Consider the following 15,336-nt stretch of genomic DNA (forward strand, 5'->3'; position numbering starts at 1 on the left):
TCATTACTCCTTCCCTCTGTTCAACCAAGCGAAAGAACTCCCCAGTGTCAACCCTGCAACCATCCCTCAACAGTTTAAGTCTCAATCATATCGCCTCTCCTTCTTCTATCTACCAAACTCTGCAGTCAGAACTCCCTCAGCCGATCCTCATAACCAACACTGTACAGTACTGAAACCATCTTTGTTATCTGCTTTTGTACCTTTTCCACAGTTAATCCATCCCCTTCAAATCCTGGGGACCAAATCTGAATACAACAGTCTAAGCGTGGTCCGATCAGAGTCCCACACAACGGAATGATAACCCTTTTATCTCTGCAGGTCAGTGTTCTTCTCACTATTGCAGCAATCCTCTGAGTTACCTTCACCACCTTTGCAATATGTTCCCCGAATTTCAGGTTTCTATCAATCATCAACCCCAGATCTCTTGTCTCCCCCACTTCCTCCAGTTTAATTCCTCCCATAGAGTATGCAGCATCCCATCGATGTGTCCCAAACCTCAAGCCCTTACACCTTGCCGCATTAAACACCCCCCCCCATTCATTTGCCCATCTATCTAGCTTATTCAAATCCTCCCGCAGGGCCACCACATCTGCACTATTACTAATAATCCTTCTCAGCTTTGCATCATCTGCAAACAACTGAATATCCCCTTGCAATCCACGGACAATGTCACTGACATAAAGGCTAAACAACATAGGTCCCAGCACTGAGCCCTGTGGAACCCACTTGTAACCCTCTGCCTCTTTGACACTGCTCCACCATACACAACTCTCCGACACCCATCGGACAGCCAATCCTGAATCCAGTTGACCAATCTGACATCCAGACCCATGTACTGCAACCTGAATATCAGCTTATCATGTGGCACCCTGTCAAATACCCCTGCCAAGTCCAGGAAAATGGCAGCACATGCCCCTCCCTCATTCTTGAAATAGTTCTGGAATCTGTAGTATTGCTTTCAGTATGACCTTCCACAGGCACAGAAATACCTCTGTTTAAGAGGTTTCAAAAATCGTGGACAGCCTTAGACTGTACAAGCTTCCAAACTAGAATGGCAGATGAAAAAGCCACAATAGCCTCTCACTGATATTGCCAGTGAGATGATTGCCTTTGCTGACAGTCAGTTGTAACTATTCAACCAAGAGACGATTACAGGGAAGTCCTTGAGTTGTCTATTATTTTCTTGGGAGAAGTTTTAGCTAATAAATTTCAAATGTCTTGCTGGACTTCACCAAGCCAGGCAGATGGCAAATTCACTGTTAGGTTCTATATTAAAGTCTGGTTCCAAGTTCCATCTGCCTCAGGAATGGCCTGTAGTTCCTGAAGGACATTTACCTCAGGAAGTAAATAAACAAAAGGAAAATAGCAGCCAATAATTCCTTATCCCCCAAGTGAAACAAGGGATTCTATGTGATAAAGTGTGTTCAGTGTACTCACTGCCAAGAGTGAATGGTTTATGGTATGAGAGTGGGGAGAGAGAGAGAGTGTGTCAGAAATGTTTTGTGAGTGAGTGAAAAAAAATGCGAGTCATATTGAAAGTAGGAGAATGAAGTAGCTAATATTAACGATGTAGGGCATAACAGTAGTGAAAGTGAAAGAAATGACTAGCATATGGCACAGTAAGAGGATGAAAGAATGAATAACTAGAGTAAGAAACATTATGTGAAGATTTGATGATAACAAGTGTACTTAATGAGAATGTGATGACAGCATGTTTCTCAGGTGTGAAGATCAACAATGATATAACAGCAACCAACAACACATTCTATCATATTGACCTCTATCTTGCAGAAGATATCCTCAAATGAACCATCTCCCTCATACCTAAAATCTTCAACTTCTGTTTTCGTTGGTTGATGCTATAGACCAGGGGATCCACAAGAAGCAGATACCATGAATCAGCAGATCAGCACAATGAGTGCAGGCTGAGCAATTATTATGGGATACTTTAGCTATGGGGACATAGACTGGAGCAGTGGTCACAAAAGTGGTCAATATAACATTGTTAGGGGTCGATAGAAAAATATAAGACATCACTGTATGGGTAATATTTAATTCAGTTAACTTGGATTACCTCCATCCTGAACAACAACGCAATTAAGAGTGAATCGTGGGAACAGTGACATGAATAAAACCTGTAAGATGGAGCAAGGTCATGAAAAGAGTTATGGAGGCTAATCGTGTAGGCCAAAATGACATATTTACCAATAAACGGATGTCGGTGGTTCCTGCCTGGCGGCACGGTGGGAGATGGATTGCAACACGTGCGTGGTTGCTTATTTACTTACACGGATTCAATCCCAGTTCTCATTTTTGCACATCGACATACAAGTGAGCGCTAATGTTCTAAAATTTATCAACATACATATTATAATTCAATCGTTATTCATTTACGAACTAAACTTCTCTATGTTGAAGAGTTGAGTAGGCCTGGTAGTTTTGTACATCCTATATATACCTATAGGAAGATTGTATTATTGTTATTTTGTTATCTAAATTAAAATTTTATATTTTATATATTATTTATCTCTCCTATCAAATATGTAATGTTAAGAAGGATGTCGAAAACAAAAATGGGATACTTTAGCTATGGGGACATAGACTGGAGCAGTGGTCACAAAAGTGGTCAATATAACATTGTTAGGGGTCGATAGAAAAATATAAGACATCACTGTACGGGTAATATTTAATTCGGTTAACTTGGATTACCTCCATCCTGAACAACAACGCAATTAAGAGTGAATCGTGGGAACAGTGACATGAATAAAACCTGTAAGATGGAGCAAGGTCATGAAAAGAGTTATGGAGGCTAATCGTGTATTTGACGTTAAGCCAATATAATAATATATACTATATTACACATACAAGAAACACTGTAACTATAAAATAAACAATCTAAAAACTCACACAAGCATCTTTTCTGCTTCTCCTATTATAATTACGTAATAGTAAAATAGAGGGGATCGATAAAAAGTCAAGAAACTCTTGAAGGGGTCGACGGTCAAAGAAGTTTGGTGACCCCTGGACTGGAGGGAGGAAAGGACACATGGCATACACTGCAAATGGAATTTATTCAGTTACTGGGGGGGTAATTTTCCAAAATGGCATGTGACGGAAGAGACCAGGGGTTTTTCCAGTGCCGGATCTGGTAATGGCATCAGAAAATGTATCTACAGTCACAGGGGATACCCTGCCTCCAATCGGGGAAAGTGACCACAATCCTTGTCTTAGAGGCCTGATAAATGTGAAATTCTCAGTCAAGAACGAGTTTATGTTGAACCGGAAGCTGATAACTATGACAGACTTAGGAGGCAGATTGGAGCAGTGCCATGAATTAAGAAGTTACAAGGAAAGAAGGTCAGCAGTGCATGGGAAGTCATGAACTGCCAATATCATCCACATTTTGAGAGAAGCAGTATTAGATCCCAGGATCTAATACTGCTACATCTAATACCCAGGATCAGGAGAATAAACCAAGTGAATGAGAGTTAAGTGGATGAGAAGCAATACAAAACGTAGCTGCAAAAAAAAAAAAAACATTATGGTGGGAACAAAGAAAAAGGTGATCAGTATACCCATGAGCAGTAGAAAGTACAGACAAGAAGGGCGCTAGTATAGTATGAAAGGCTAAACCAGATTGAGAAAAAATAACTAAGCAAGTCAAAGTAAATCCAAAAAGTTTTTTTCACTACATAGTGAGCAAGAGGAAAAATGATTATATAAGGACAACTTTAATTAATGCTGATGGTAGGAAAGTGACAAAAGTAGAAGAAATAGCAGAGTCACTAAATGATGTTACAAAGATGTATTGTGCTGTATCAACCTCTCCACCAGGTATACAAAGATGTATCAATGGTGGAAAGGATCCAGAGACATCCTCTATTTTCCATTTACCAGATTGGAAAATGGAAAATAGAAATGGAAATAGAGGAGGTAACAGAAACTTTATCAGTTGTCAAAGGGATTATATAAGATTGTTATAAAAGAAAATTTTCAGAACATGACTTATAGAGAGTGAGAATTAGGAGTCACCCCAGAAAGTTGTGTAAGGGAGTGTAGACTAGATTTTTTCCCTTGGAGCGTAGTGAATGAGTGGTTGTGAGTGCCCTGGCAATGAATGAGTTTAAGGTGAGGTACTGAGTGTATAAAGATCAGTGTGGGTCTCCTGTCCTGTCATATTAACAACAATTGAAAAATACAGTATTGTTTCTAAGTCTCCATGGAGGTATAAGAGTCATAAAAAGTAGGGCTCATGAAAGATATAAAGCAAATCTATAACTGTTGTAATAGATGTGGTATGGTCACTTAAACAGAATGGGAGGGAAAGATTAGTGTTCCCTGCCAGGTTGGCAGCAAAACAACCAAGAGGAAGACCAAGTTGTAGGTGGATTGATACAGTACAAAGTGCCTTAGTCGATAGAAATATAAGATCTGATAATGTTGGAGTCTTGACAAGTAACAGACTGATTTGGAGAAATTGTAGACAGGAAGTTAGTAATGATGTAAATTTTTTCATGTAGTACTATCATATCCTGTACACCCCTTGAGGGTACATGGCAGGAATTTGATGATGTTATGGTTAAAGTAACAAATCCGGTCATTATTAATAATTACCAGTTAAAGTGAATAATTCCTAGAGGAGTCTGGTAAATGTAATAAAAACATGTTTATAGGTTTTATATATAGGTTTTCATTCTCAATAGAAATTATAACAGCTTAGGTTAGATTAGTTTATAATGAAAAAAGTAAGGAAAGTACTTTTTTGCACTCAATGAAATCAGAAATCATTATAAACAAACCTAACCTTTATCAGCTGGAAATCATTCTAAACTAACCTAACGTAACCTTTATTGGTTAGGTTAGGTTAGGTTATAATGATTTCTGATTTCATTGAGTACTTTCCTTACTATTTTCATTATAAACTAACCTAAGCTGTTATAATTTCTATTGAGAATGAAAACCTATAAATACATTTTTAATCCATCTACCAGACTCCTCTAGGAATTATTCACTTTAACCAGTAATTATTGATAATAATGGATTTATTACTTTAACCGTAACATATATATATATATATATATATATATATAATGTATGTATATATTTGTAAATATATAGTGGTGGTGGTGGTGGTGGTGGTGGTCGGCAGTAGATGACGTTGGTGTGGATGATGAAAAGTAGTTGAGGTTTGTTGCAGTTGGTGCAGACAGAGTTGTAGAGTAAATTCTCTTCCTCGATGAGTCATTGGACTCCGTGGAGGTATCATGTAATAATAATAATATGTGCAAAGTAAAAACAATAAGAAAAACAGTTAATACAACATATTTCAGAGAATAAAACATTGAATTTCAGAAATCCATTGACTGCAACCAATAAACATACAAAGGTCAGAACGCAACATGCATATAAATAGAATGGACTCAAAAAAAATAGTAAAATTCTTATTATGTTGAAAAACCAAATACAAAAGCATTAATTAGGAGATTAAAAATAAAATTAAAAAAATCCTGGGTAGACTATGTTGAAATATATATGCAATGCAATGAGCTTAAGTTTAATTGAAAAGAAGATGAGATTTAATTCGTCTCTTTTATCTTGGTAATTCTGGAAATGCATTTTATACCGATACTTTGTCATTCCTCAATGAAGCACTAAGTCTGCGCGGTTAGCCTAGTGGCTATGCGCTTCGCAACCATATGCCTGGGGAAGGAGTGTCCTAGGTTCGATTCCCGTCAACAACGTGAGGAACTTAAGGATCTTCCTTACCCATAGCCAAGTTAGTCGGTCTTGGGCGTGGACAGCAGGGTTTTTCCACCAGTTTATCTGGGGTTTTTCATTCTGCAAGCAGGCAAACCAGCCCCTTGAACACAGACGGATCTACAGTCATAAATACTTAACCCCCCATGAGGGGACTCAACTCGCCGCAGTAGGGATGGGGGAGAAACAGGGAGGAAACTCCATATGAATAAATAAATAAATAAATGAAGCACTACCAGTCTTTTCCATGTTAACTACTTATTCTGTGAAATTCCTCCAAGCAGCCCAAGTCTCATTAATTTTAGTTCTACACATATTCCTCTTTTAGTTAACTAACCCTTGCTACACTCTAGGTCAGAAATGTACATGAACTCTACAGATAGAAGGAAAAATGGTATGCTTCACTTGCAATCCCATCCCTCTAATACTTTTACAAAATCTAAATTTTCATTTTCCCTCTATCATGCCTAAAATAGAAATATGACATCACTACATAATTAAGTTTACATAATTATTAATTTCATATCAACAATTTTCCTCCAAATCAATTTATTAGAGTAGAATCTCTCTTAACTGGCAACAACGGGACTTTGCCGATTCCGGATATGAGATTTTGCTGGATAACTGAATAGATATTTCGAGAACTCACCTGCTCATGTTTTGTGATGCTATGTGTAGAAATTGCAGCATGTGAAGTTCGTTGGTCATGTTTTTTGATCTGCCAGCCATAATTAAATAAATAACATCAAAAATCGTGGGGATTTTTTAAAATTTAAAACACATACACATAATTTTATATTAAACAAAATCAAATTTAAACAGCATTTAAAAATTACAGTACATATTGTCACATGAAAGTAGTTGTGAATTTCTTAGTGTGATGACATAACATAACTCTGAATGTCTGCCTGCTTACAAGATTGTTGCTGGAGCTTTAAAAATTCACTGTGTATACAATGACGTTTCATAGCATCGTGTGCTGACATAGATGAACATTGCTCAGCAAATCTTGCCAGAATGCAAGCCAACTGCATATTTTTATTATCTGATAGGCTTAAATTTTGGGTTTAAATTTAGACCTTCGTAAGTGCTGTTGTTTTGGTATTGCCAGTTAATTGGGTACCAGTTACGAGATTTTACTGTACTTGTGAACACTCCAATTTTGTCATATCTAGCACTCCATGCTTCTAAAGCACTTCTGACCAAAAATCCACCTAGACCTTGGTCTCCCTCTGGGTCTCTTTCCTGCCATCTTGGCATCAAACACCTGTTTTGCCTAGACTTTCTTCACCCATTCTATTTAAGTGGCTATACCACCTTAGATTAGCTCTGCTGACACATTCTTGAATGCTAATAATGTCAAGTTCATTTCTAACATCTTCATTTTTAATATAATTCTGCCATTGATTTACACCCCTAATTTTTCTCAGAACCCTCATATCTGTGATCTCTAGTCTCTGATCAAGTGCTTTATTTCTAACCCAACACTCAGATCCATAAATGAAAACTGGTTTAAACACTGTTTCATATACTGCTAGTTTGGTGGTTTGGCTAATTTCTCTCTTATTCCATATAAATTTATTCAGTTAGCTACCCATCATACCAGCTTTGCTTATTCTGTTGTCTATTTCCAGATTTAACCTGCCATCTTCTATAGGATCTCCATTCAGAAAGAAGCTGCAGTTTTTTATGCTCCTGCCTATTTTCATAATTTTGGCCTTTTTATTGCTGATTTTCATGCGAAATTTGTTACAGCTGTTATTCAATTTAGTTAGTGAATCCTAGAGACTCGCACTAGATGTGTTAGGAGTACAGCATCATCTGCGCAAAGCAAAGAGCTAAATTTAACATCTCCAACTCTAATATAAGGCATGGTGCCACTTTCTTTCACAATGTGATCCATATAGATATCGAATAAGAGTGGAAATATAATGTGCATCCTTGTCTTATCCCGGATTTTGGACAGGAAACCATTTTCCTGTATTTTCTTCAACTATAACTGCTGACTGACAACTCAAATATAAACTATGTATTACCCAGAAAGAAAAAAAAAAAAGCAATTCAAAACACAACAGTTATATGTGGTGAATTTAACATTATACAACTGTTGTGTTTTGAATTGCTTTTTTTTTTTTTTCTTTCTGGGTACATTGTTGTATGCCTTTTCTAGATCTACAAAACTTAACTACAGATCCATGTCATATTCCCATGATTTCTCAACTATTTGTTTTAAAGTGAAAATCTGATCTTGACAACCTCTATTTGGCCTGAACTCAGCTAGTTCAAGTTTCTCTTCCACATTCTTTCTCGACCTCTTTTCAAGTATGCTTGCATAAATCATACCTGAACACTTAGCAGAGAAATTCCTCTGTAATTCTCACATTCAGTTTTATTCCCTTTTTTTATAGACGGGTACTGAGAGCTCTACTCCAATCATTGGGAATTCGACCTTCTGACCAGGCCCTCTGAATCACTGCTTGGTTCATTTAATAGTCTTTCAAAGTAATTACTCCAGACATCTAGGATATCCTTATCTTCAGTTTTCATGTCTCCTTTATCACATTTGATTCCTTTCATGGTACTCTTTCCTCCATTTCTAAGTTTCTTCAATAGCCTCCAGAACATTTTGCCACCTTTTTAATATTTATTTCCTATATTCTTACCCAAGTCTTCCCATGACTTTTGGTTAGCTTTTTTTTTTTTTTTAAACACACAGCTTGGCCATCTTACATTTTTTTTCTGTATTCTTTTAGGACTTCTTACTTATTTGCTAAGAATTTTTGGTATGCTTTCTTCTTTTCCAGGACTGTTGCTTTAACTTCTTGTGTCCACCATGGTGTCCTCTCCAACTGAATCAATCAATATGTTCTTCAGAGTTTGCCAGAGATTTCAAGTTTGGTTCTTGTTTTCAATTTGTTTAATTTTTTCTTCAATAATGTTTGCATAGTCAAGTCTACAATTTACTTGTAAAAGCTGCTCAACTTTAATTATTTTTTAAAACTTTCTATATACTGTTATTTTCAATCTGATATCCATTTTTATACTGTTTTGTACTAAGTAATGGTCACCTCCAATTTCAAAGACTCTATATTAATCCTGATCCAGCCTTATAATATCACTATCAACAATGATAATCAATGAGGCTTTTCTTATTTCTTGTGTCTTCTCTCCATCTGAGCTTGTGCACATCCTTATGTTGAAATATGGTGTTAGTAATGACTGGTTCATGTCCTGAGCAGGAGTCCAGTAAATACTATTATTATTATTATTATTAATCCACACCTCCAGTGAGTCCCGAGGGAGAGCACCTGCTCTACAATACCGCCTCCACCATTCAATCACCAACTGACCGCAACTACACCAATGCTATCTACGCCGACCACCACTGGTATTTCCACAGACAATCACAAACATCCATGCCCACGGTGGGAGTTGAACCTGCAGCCTTTTGGCTGGAGAGTAGATACACTATCCACTCGGCAAACCAGACTAGCTAATTAAGGATAATAAAAAAAGGTTACAACTAATTATTATTAGCTTTATCCTTTTCTCCAAATTTTCCCCAAATGTTCCTATATGCCTGGTGGTATTTAGTTCCTAGTCTAGTCTGCTGTTCAGATATCTAATAAGGACCACTTTTTCCATTTTCTTTATGTTACTGTTCTAATAACTCAAAAAATTCCTCCACTTCCAAGAAGTGGAGGAATTTTTTGATCTCCACTTCTGTGAGATCATAGTCACAAATAAGTTTTATTGTACATGTCTCCATTTTGAATTTTACACACCTAACTCTACTTGAAAATGCCTTCTAATCAAGAAGTTTATTTTCATATTTGGTGTTTAAAGCTATTTCTAGTTGTTCCTTTCCTTGATCATTATTACCTGAAAATCCTATACTTATTTAGTAAGATCTACCTGGTTTTGTTTCTTTGTCTCGATAATGCCAAATATGTTCACATGGTATTCTTCCAATTCTTCTGCAAGTTCAATTTCCTTTCCACTAATACTCCTTATACTGATGGGTCCTGCCTTCTGATGTTGGGTTTCTTCTTCTTCTTTTAGATGTTGAGTTGGAGCTTGTTCAACAGTTCTTAGCCTACCCACAATAGTAACATTCAATAGATATCTAAATTTTTGTTTTATGGGTGCAAGCGCCATAAAAACAGTTCATCGTTACTGGTTTCATTTCACTGCTCTCTCCCCACCTCTTCATAACTATAGGTTTTCTCTTCTGATTATGTTTATAGCACTGACAGCACGAATGCATGTAGAAAAATATGTAGCCATAGATCTTCAACTACTTATCTTAAATGTTAGAAGTTGCTCAAAGAAACAATTGTGCTTGTCACACCTCACATTAAACTCGTCAGTGCTGGTGTGCAAAACAGTATCACTTCATAAAATGTAATGCTTTTGCATCTCATTTTGCAAGCAAAAAAATTTACTCCTTTTCACATTGCTTATTAGGCTGTTGTACACTAATAAGCAGTTCTTTTTTTTTTTTTTTTTTTTTGAGCCAGTACACAACAGTACAGAATATGAGCACCTTTATTATCAGTGATGTGATATGCAGAGACAGTACATTTAGAATCTTGTAATGTTCAATAATTTTTTACGTATTTATCTAGTATGCAAATAAGCTTAGTTATTTAACGTAATTTATATTTTTCACTATGTCTAATTGGTAAGATATTTACTGATCTAATTTTTTTTTATTAAAAGTGTTGTATATATTTTACTTATTTTTTATATACTCATACAATAGATTTATGCCTGAACACTGTGTTGTTCATTTCCTTTGTTCATATTCCAAACAATCATTATTACACTATGTGAAGTACAAATATAAGCAAATAATTTTTTATAGTTTTATTTTCACATCCTTTTAATTTTTAATTGTTCCTGATGATAAAAAATGAGTAGTGGTACCTACTTTTGAAGAAAAAAAAAAAAACACTGCTTACAAGAAAAACTTCTTGTTTCTCCTACTATCTTCAAAATATTTCTTTTCTATTTATCTGATAGCTCTTTATATCAGTTTATGTCCCAGTTACATTAGTTTTTCTTCAAACGCTGATGAACTAACAAAGCACGTAAATGCCCCAGCAACATAAATTTTTAATAACAGTGGTCTGTAAAATCATTTCACCTATGGCAACATTAAAAAATGTAATGTTACCATTTAATGCTTAAAATATTAATTTCATTGATTCTCTGAGCAATAAGGATCAATGTAGATGTTCGATGGTTAGTGTAATTGGTCCTTTCAGGCCCTTAGTCTTAAATGGTAACTTAATCTTTTGAGCTGGTGAATGATGTCAAGCACTATGTGACGTTCATTCTATAACTTCAAAAACATTAGGTTAATAATCCATTTTGGCTAATGTGCATTTTATTTTCTTAACTGGATCAACAAAGCAAGTATGTCAACTTAGTTTCTTGAACTGTAATATTCATTTCTTGTTCACTGTTATTGTGATGAAACAAGCCACAAAAGTGGGCAATAAGAGAGTAAGGTAGCAGATAAAAGAAAACTAAATGGCCATTAAACATTCCACAGTTGCAATAAGTTATTTGTAAGTGGCATGGACAAACTACTAACTTTCTTAACCTCTCCCCCATGTACTGAATGCCATCATCACTAACTCCTATTTTCTTCCATCATAACTCAACATTTGGAAAGAAAGACTGAGAATGTTTGCAGATGCAAAGAGCTAATTCTTTGCTGTCTGTTGCAAGTTTGTTTTCAGAGTGTAAGAGAAATCATGTCCTACAGGAAACTAAATTCATAATTCACAACCATTTTCACCCTTGATATTTGGGAGTGCAGCAGTGACATCATATCCATATGAAGTTGTTTTTTAAACAAATTGCATTATGATCAGTGAATAGAAGTTAGGCCCAATGAAATTGGAAGAAATCAGCATTAAGGTGGAAAAGTTCTGAAGTCCAGAGGTCACACTGCACAAGCTGTGAAATCATCAGATAATGTCAATGATGCAGAAGACTTTAACATGCAGAAATAAAGAGGTTCTGGTTCCATTGTATAAGGTCTTGTATGGATTACTGTGCACAGATTTGGTCACCTGGTTTCTACGATGATGATGTACTAGAAAGGGTCCAGAGAAGACTGATGGTGATTGGTCTTGGGATACGGAGAGAGAGAGAGTAGATATGATTGAGACATTTAAATTGGTAAAGGGTTGTTACTGGGTTAATGTAGAAAAACAAGAGGATATCCCTGGAAGCCGTATAAGGAAAGTGTAAGCAGTGGTCTAACGAGAATGTTCTTTGCATGGAGAGTGGCTGATAAGTAGAATGTATTGCCTGACATTATGGTGAGTGCAGACACTTTGAATGAGTTTAAAGCACGGTTTGGTGTGTTAACTGTGTGTGCCTCCCATGATGAGTCTCTTTTGATTCCATGGAGGTCTGGTGTTAATAATAATATAGGTTAATCTAATAGAGCATTAACATTTTTACATAAAGCCTAGTTTATTAACACTGATATTCTAACTTGACGCTAGGCCTAATCTTCTGTGGAATAAGTGACAAAAGCATACTATTAGTCATTATTATCAAGGTAATACAGTATGTGGTTTATGATATTAAAAAAAAATGAAATGAATCTAAATGAGCTTTTGTTTAGGACTGAAATTTTCACAGAAGTACATGGGCAGTATATTAGAACTAAAAATTTCTGGTGGGCTAGGTGTTCAATAGGTTACCTCATGAAATACCTCTCTCATATTATGTCTGCAGATTTACCCTATTTGAAAAGAAACCAGTTTTAAACATGGTTGCTTATAATATGTGGTTTTACATATTAATGTTATTATACAGCATCTCCATAGAGATAAAGGTTCATTGTGGGAGGTCAATATCATATTTTTGTCTGTCATTTTCCCACGTCATTTTCATGCATATTTGTCCAATTTGACACAATGATTCTCAACTGCTTAAATTATTAACTACTTTTAAAAGTTAACCAAGTTCATCACATTGGTGTTACACAAAACTAATAATGGCAACTGTATATATACAGAGTGACAACATATACAATGAAACCATCTGTCTTAACAAATCTGTTTCCTATATACTAAATTGCTGCATTTGTGCTAAGGGATTATTTACCCCGTTTGCACCTAAATAATGCAGCACTTATAAAACTGAGTTTGTTGTAGATGTCACTAGTGCTTAGAGAGTATTTCCTTATTCAACAAATAAGTACAACCTATTTGTACAAATCCACATTAAAAACATTTCAAAACCTATTTGAACACAATACAATTGTTTTTTTATTGTCTGTTTCCACATGAAAAAATGTGAATTTGATATACACCATATTCTTCAAGATAACACTTACTGATTATGGTTGTCTGGCATCCTTCCTTAGCTGGAAAAAATCATGATTCACTACTACATTTTCATATATTTATATAACTTGTACATAATGTGTGTGTGCATGTATGTATATACACATATATTTGTTTCCACTGTGATGTGTAAATAACAATCACCCTCAAAACACTATCCCTAAACAAAGTTTTATCAATGAAGTTTAGGCCCGAACATTACATAGCTATCTAAGCGTCCACTGCCATCTATATTGCAAAAGCAGAAAATGCTTTCTTTTTAGGCTATTAATAGTTTTCGACAAGCGATGTTAATTTTTCTTAACAGCTTCGAATAGAAGATCCACCCATTAAAACTTTTGACATATCTAAAATTTTTAATATCTATCACGAAATCCGAAAATAGAGCTCAGCTTTATTTCTAGAGCACAACGAACTGACTCTTGGAATAAGCATTGCACCAAAATGCCCGGATGGTAAATTTATAAGTACGTCTGAGAGAACGTCATTTCCTCCATTCTTTATACTAGTATGAGGATCGTCTGGTTTATTGTGAGCGATGACAGCTTTAGTTGATGTGATTTTATTGAAGTGATTAAAATGGGCGATTCTTTAGAGGGAGGAACAACAAATCAGACTGTTCCTCAGTCTGCAACTGTTGCAGATTTACCCGTTTTTATAAAATATATTAAAAAAGTTGTTCCAGTGCTTTTGGAAGATGACGACGACCTCCACCCATCATTACTCGTAGCCCTTGCAGAGAAATCTAACCAAGAATGCATAAAAAAATTTATGTCAGATCCCCAAGTTCGAGCACTACTAATACAGCGATCTTCAAGTAAAGGTATAAAACTTATTCTCACGTTCAGTGTTTTGTAATGTATATGAAGGGAATTAATGGCACTGCTATTATGGAAAAAGCGGGTTTGTAGTCATTCAATGAACCATCGCGTAAAAGAATTTAGAATCTGACCTGCAATGTAATGTTTGTTAGCGTGGAATCGTTAAGGTAATGTTGAGTAATATGTATTAAATTGGGCTGTGAGAAGGGATAAACGATCCGTTCATCCTGTTTGAGCGGCATACCTATAGATAGGATTTCAGATCAGCAGAAATTGATAGTGCACAGCCTCCGGGTACTCCACTAAGATGGGGAAGTTGAAGAGAGGAAACCAACCATGGCAAGTGAACAACAGAATGGAAGCTTTCTGTTAGCTACATAAATTCTGGTTCCTCGCATTTTTGTCTTTATAATTGATATCTCCCATGATAATACCACTCCTGTGCCCACTTAACCAAGCTGAAAATGGAAAAATAATTTATAGTTTGTGTTATTGTCTGCGAATCAGGTCTTACTAATACCTGTAATTTTTGGTCAAGTAGTACTAATGTTAAAAATTCCTCATCCATGTTTATGCTTCTGGCCTTTGGAATTCTCATCTGTCACTGATCTTCTCTTCTTCTTTTTCTTCCTTTATGTATTAGGCCTAGTGGCCTGTTACGATTTGAAACCGGAAATCCCAATGAATAGGTAAGCAGAGTGTCCTATGTGTGTGTAGATGTGTGTTCTGGGGGACGAAATCCCCCCATCTCGGTATTAGACTGGCTAACACACCTTTCATTGAGAGAGACCAGATAAAGGTTCCTCATATCACAGACTTATGTATTGTAAGATGTTAGTCCTTCGATACATAAGGCAAAAGACACACAATAAAAAAGTTATTTATTGTGGCATATGTGTTATTCTATAGTTATGAATACTCACAGGTTTCACTATATAAAAAAGATGAATTGTAGTTAGTTCTGTATAACCTAGATGCAGTTGTTACAAATTTTGGTATGAGAACATTATATGATTAAACAGGTCATGGCATTAAATGGTAAGGAGCCAGAAAGAAGCAAAATATCATATCATTTGTGAGTAAGCCAGTTTAATAATCTTGGTTATGTAAGTTCCATTGAAGAAAGAGATAAACTAAATTTACCAAAATTATAGGCATGAACTAAACCAAATTTAATAAATAAAATATTTAACAATATTCAATGTTTTAGCTGAACCTGTTACATTCAGGTGAAATGTAGACAAAGGATAAAAAAAAAATTGACCGACAAAGAATAACATCAGCATGAATGAAATTTCTAAGCAGGTATACTAGATGAAACCAATTTTATCTCATATACAAATTTTATACAACAAGAACCAACTTTATTATTATTCAGGCCT

General features: G+C 35.6%; 2 protein-coding genes across 2 annotated transcripts in view; one reads left to right on the forward strand and one right to left on the reverse strand.

Annotated features, from left to right (window-relative positions):
* The window catches only part of Pli (E3 ubiquitin-protein ligase pellino), a 157,750-nt gene extending 144,255 nt beyond the window's left edge, over window positions 1-13,495 (reverse strand). Inside the window, exon 1 of the mRNA XM_090398813.1 lies at window positions 13,124-13,495. Coding sequence (XP_090254939.1) covers window positions 13,124-13,143 — 20 coding nt within the window. The 5' untranslated portion in view covers window positions 13,144-13,495. The remainder of the gene's footprint in view (window positions 1-13,123) is intronic.
* A 162-nt stretch (window positions 13,496-13,657) lies between these two features.
* Dhc64C (dynein heavy chain, cytoplasmic) overlaps window positions 13,658-15,336 on the forward strand; it is a 1,087,706-nt gene continuing 1,086,027 nt past the window's right edge. The window contains exon 1 of the mRNA XM_090398628.1: window positions 13,658-13,956. Coding sequence (XP_090254754.1) covers window positions 13,713-13,956 — 244 coding nt within the window. The 5' untranslated portion in view covers window positions 13,658-13,712. The remainder of the gene's footprint in view (window positions 13,957-15,336) is intronic.

The sequence above is a fragment of the Typopeltis vanoorti genome, chromosome 10 (assembly GCF_054136105.1).
Source record: "Typopeltis vanoorti isolate ZY-2024b chromosome 10, IOZ_Tvanoo_1.0, whole genome shotgun sequence".
NCBI lineage: Eukaryota > Metazoa > Arthropoda > Arachnida > Uropygi > Thelyphonidae > Typopeltis > Typopeltis vanoorti.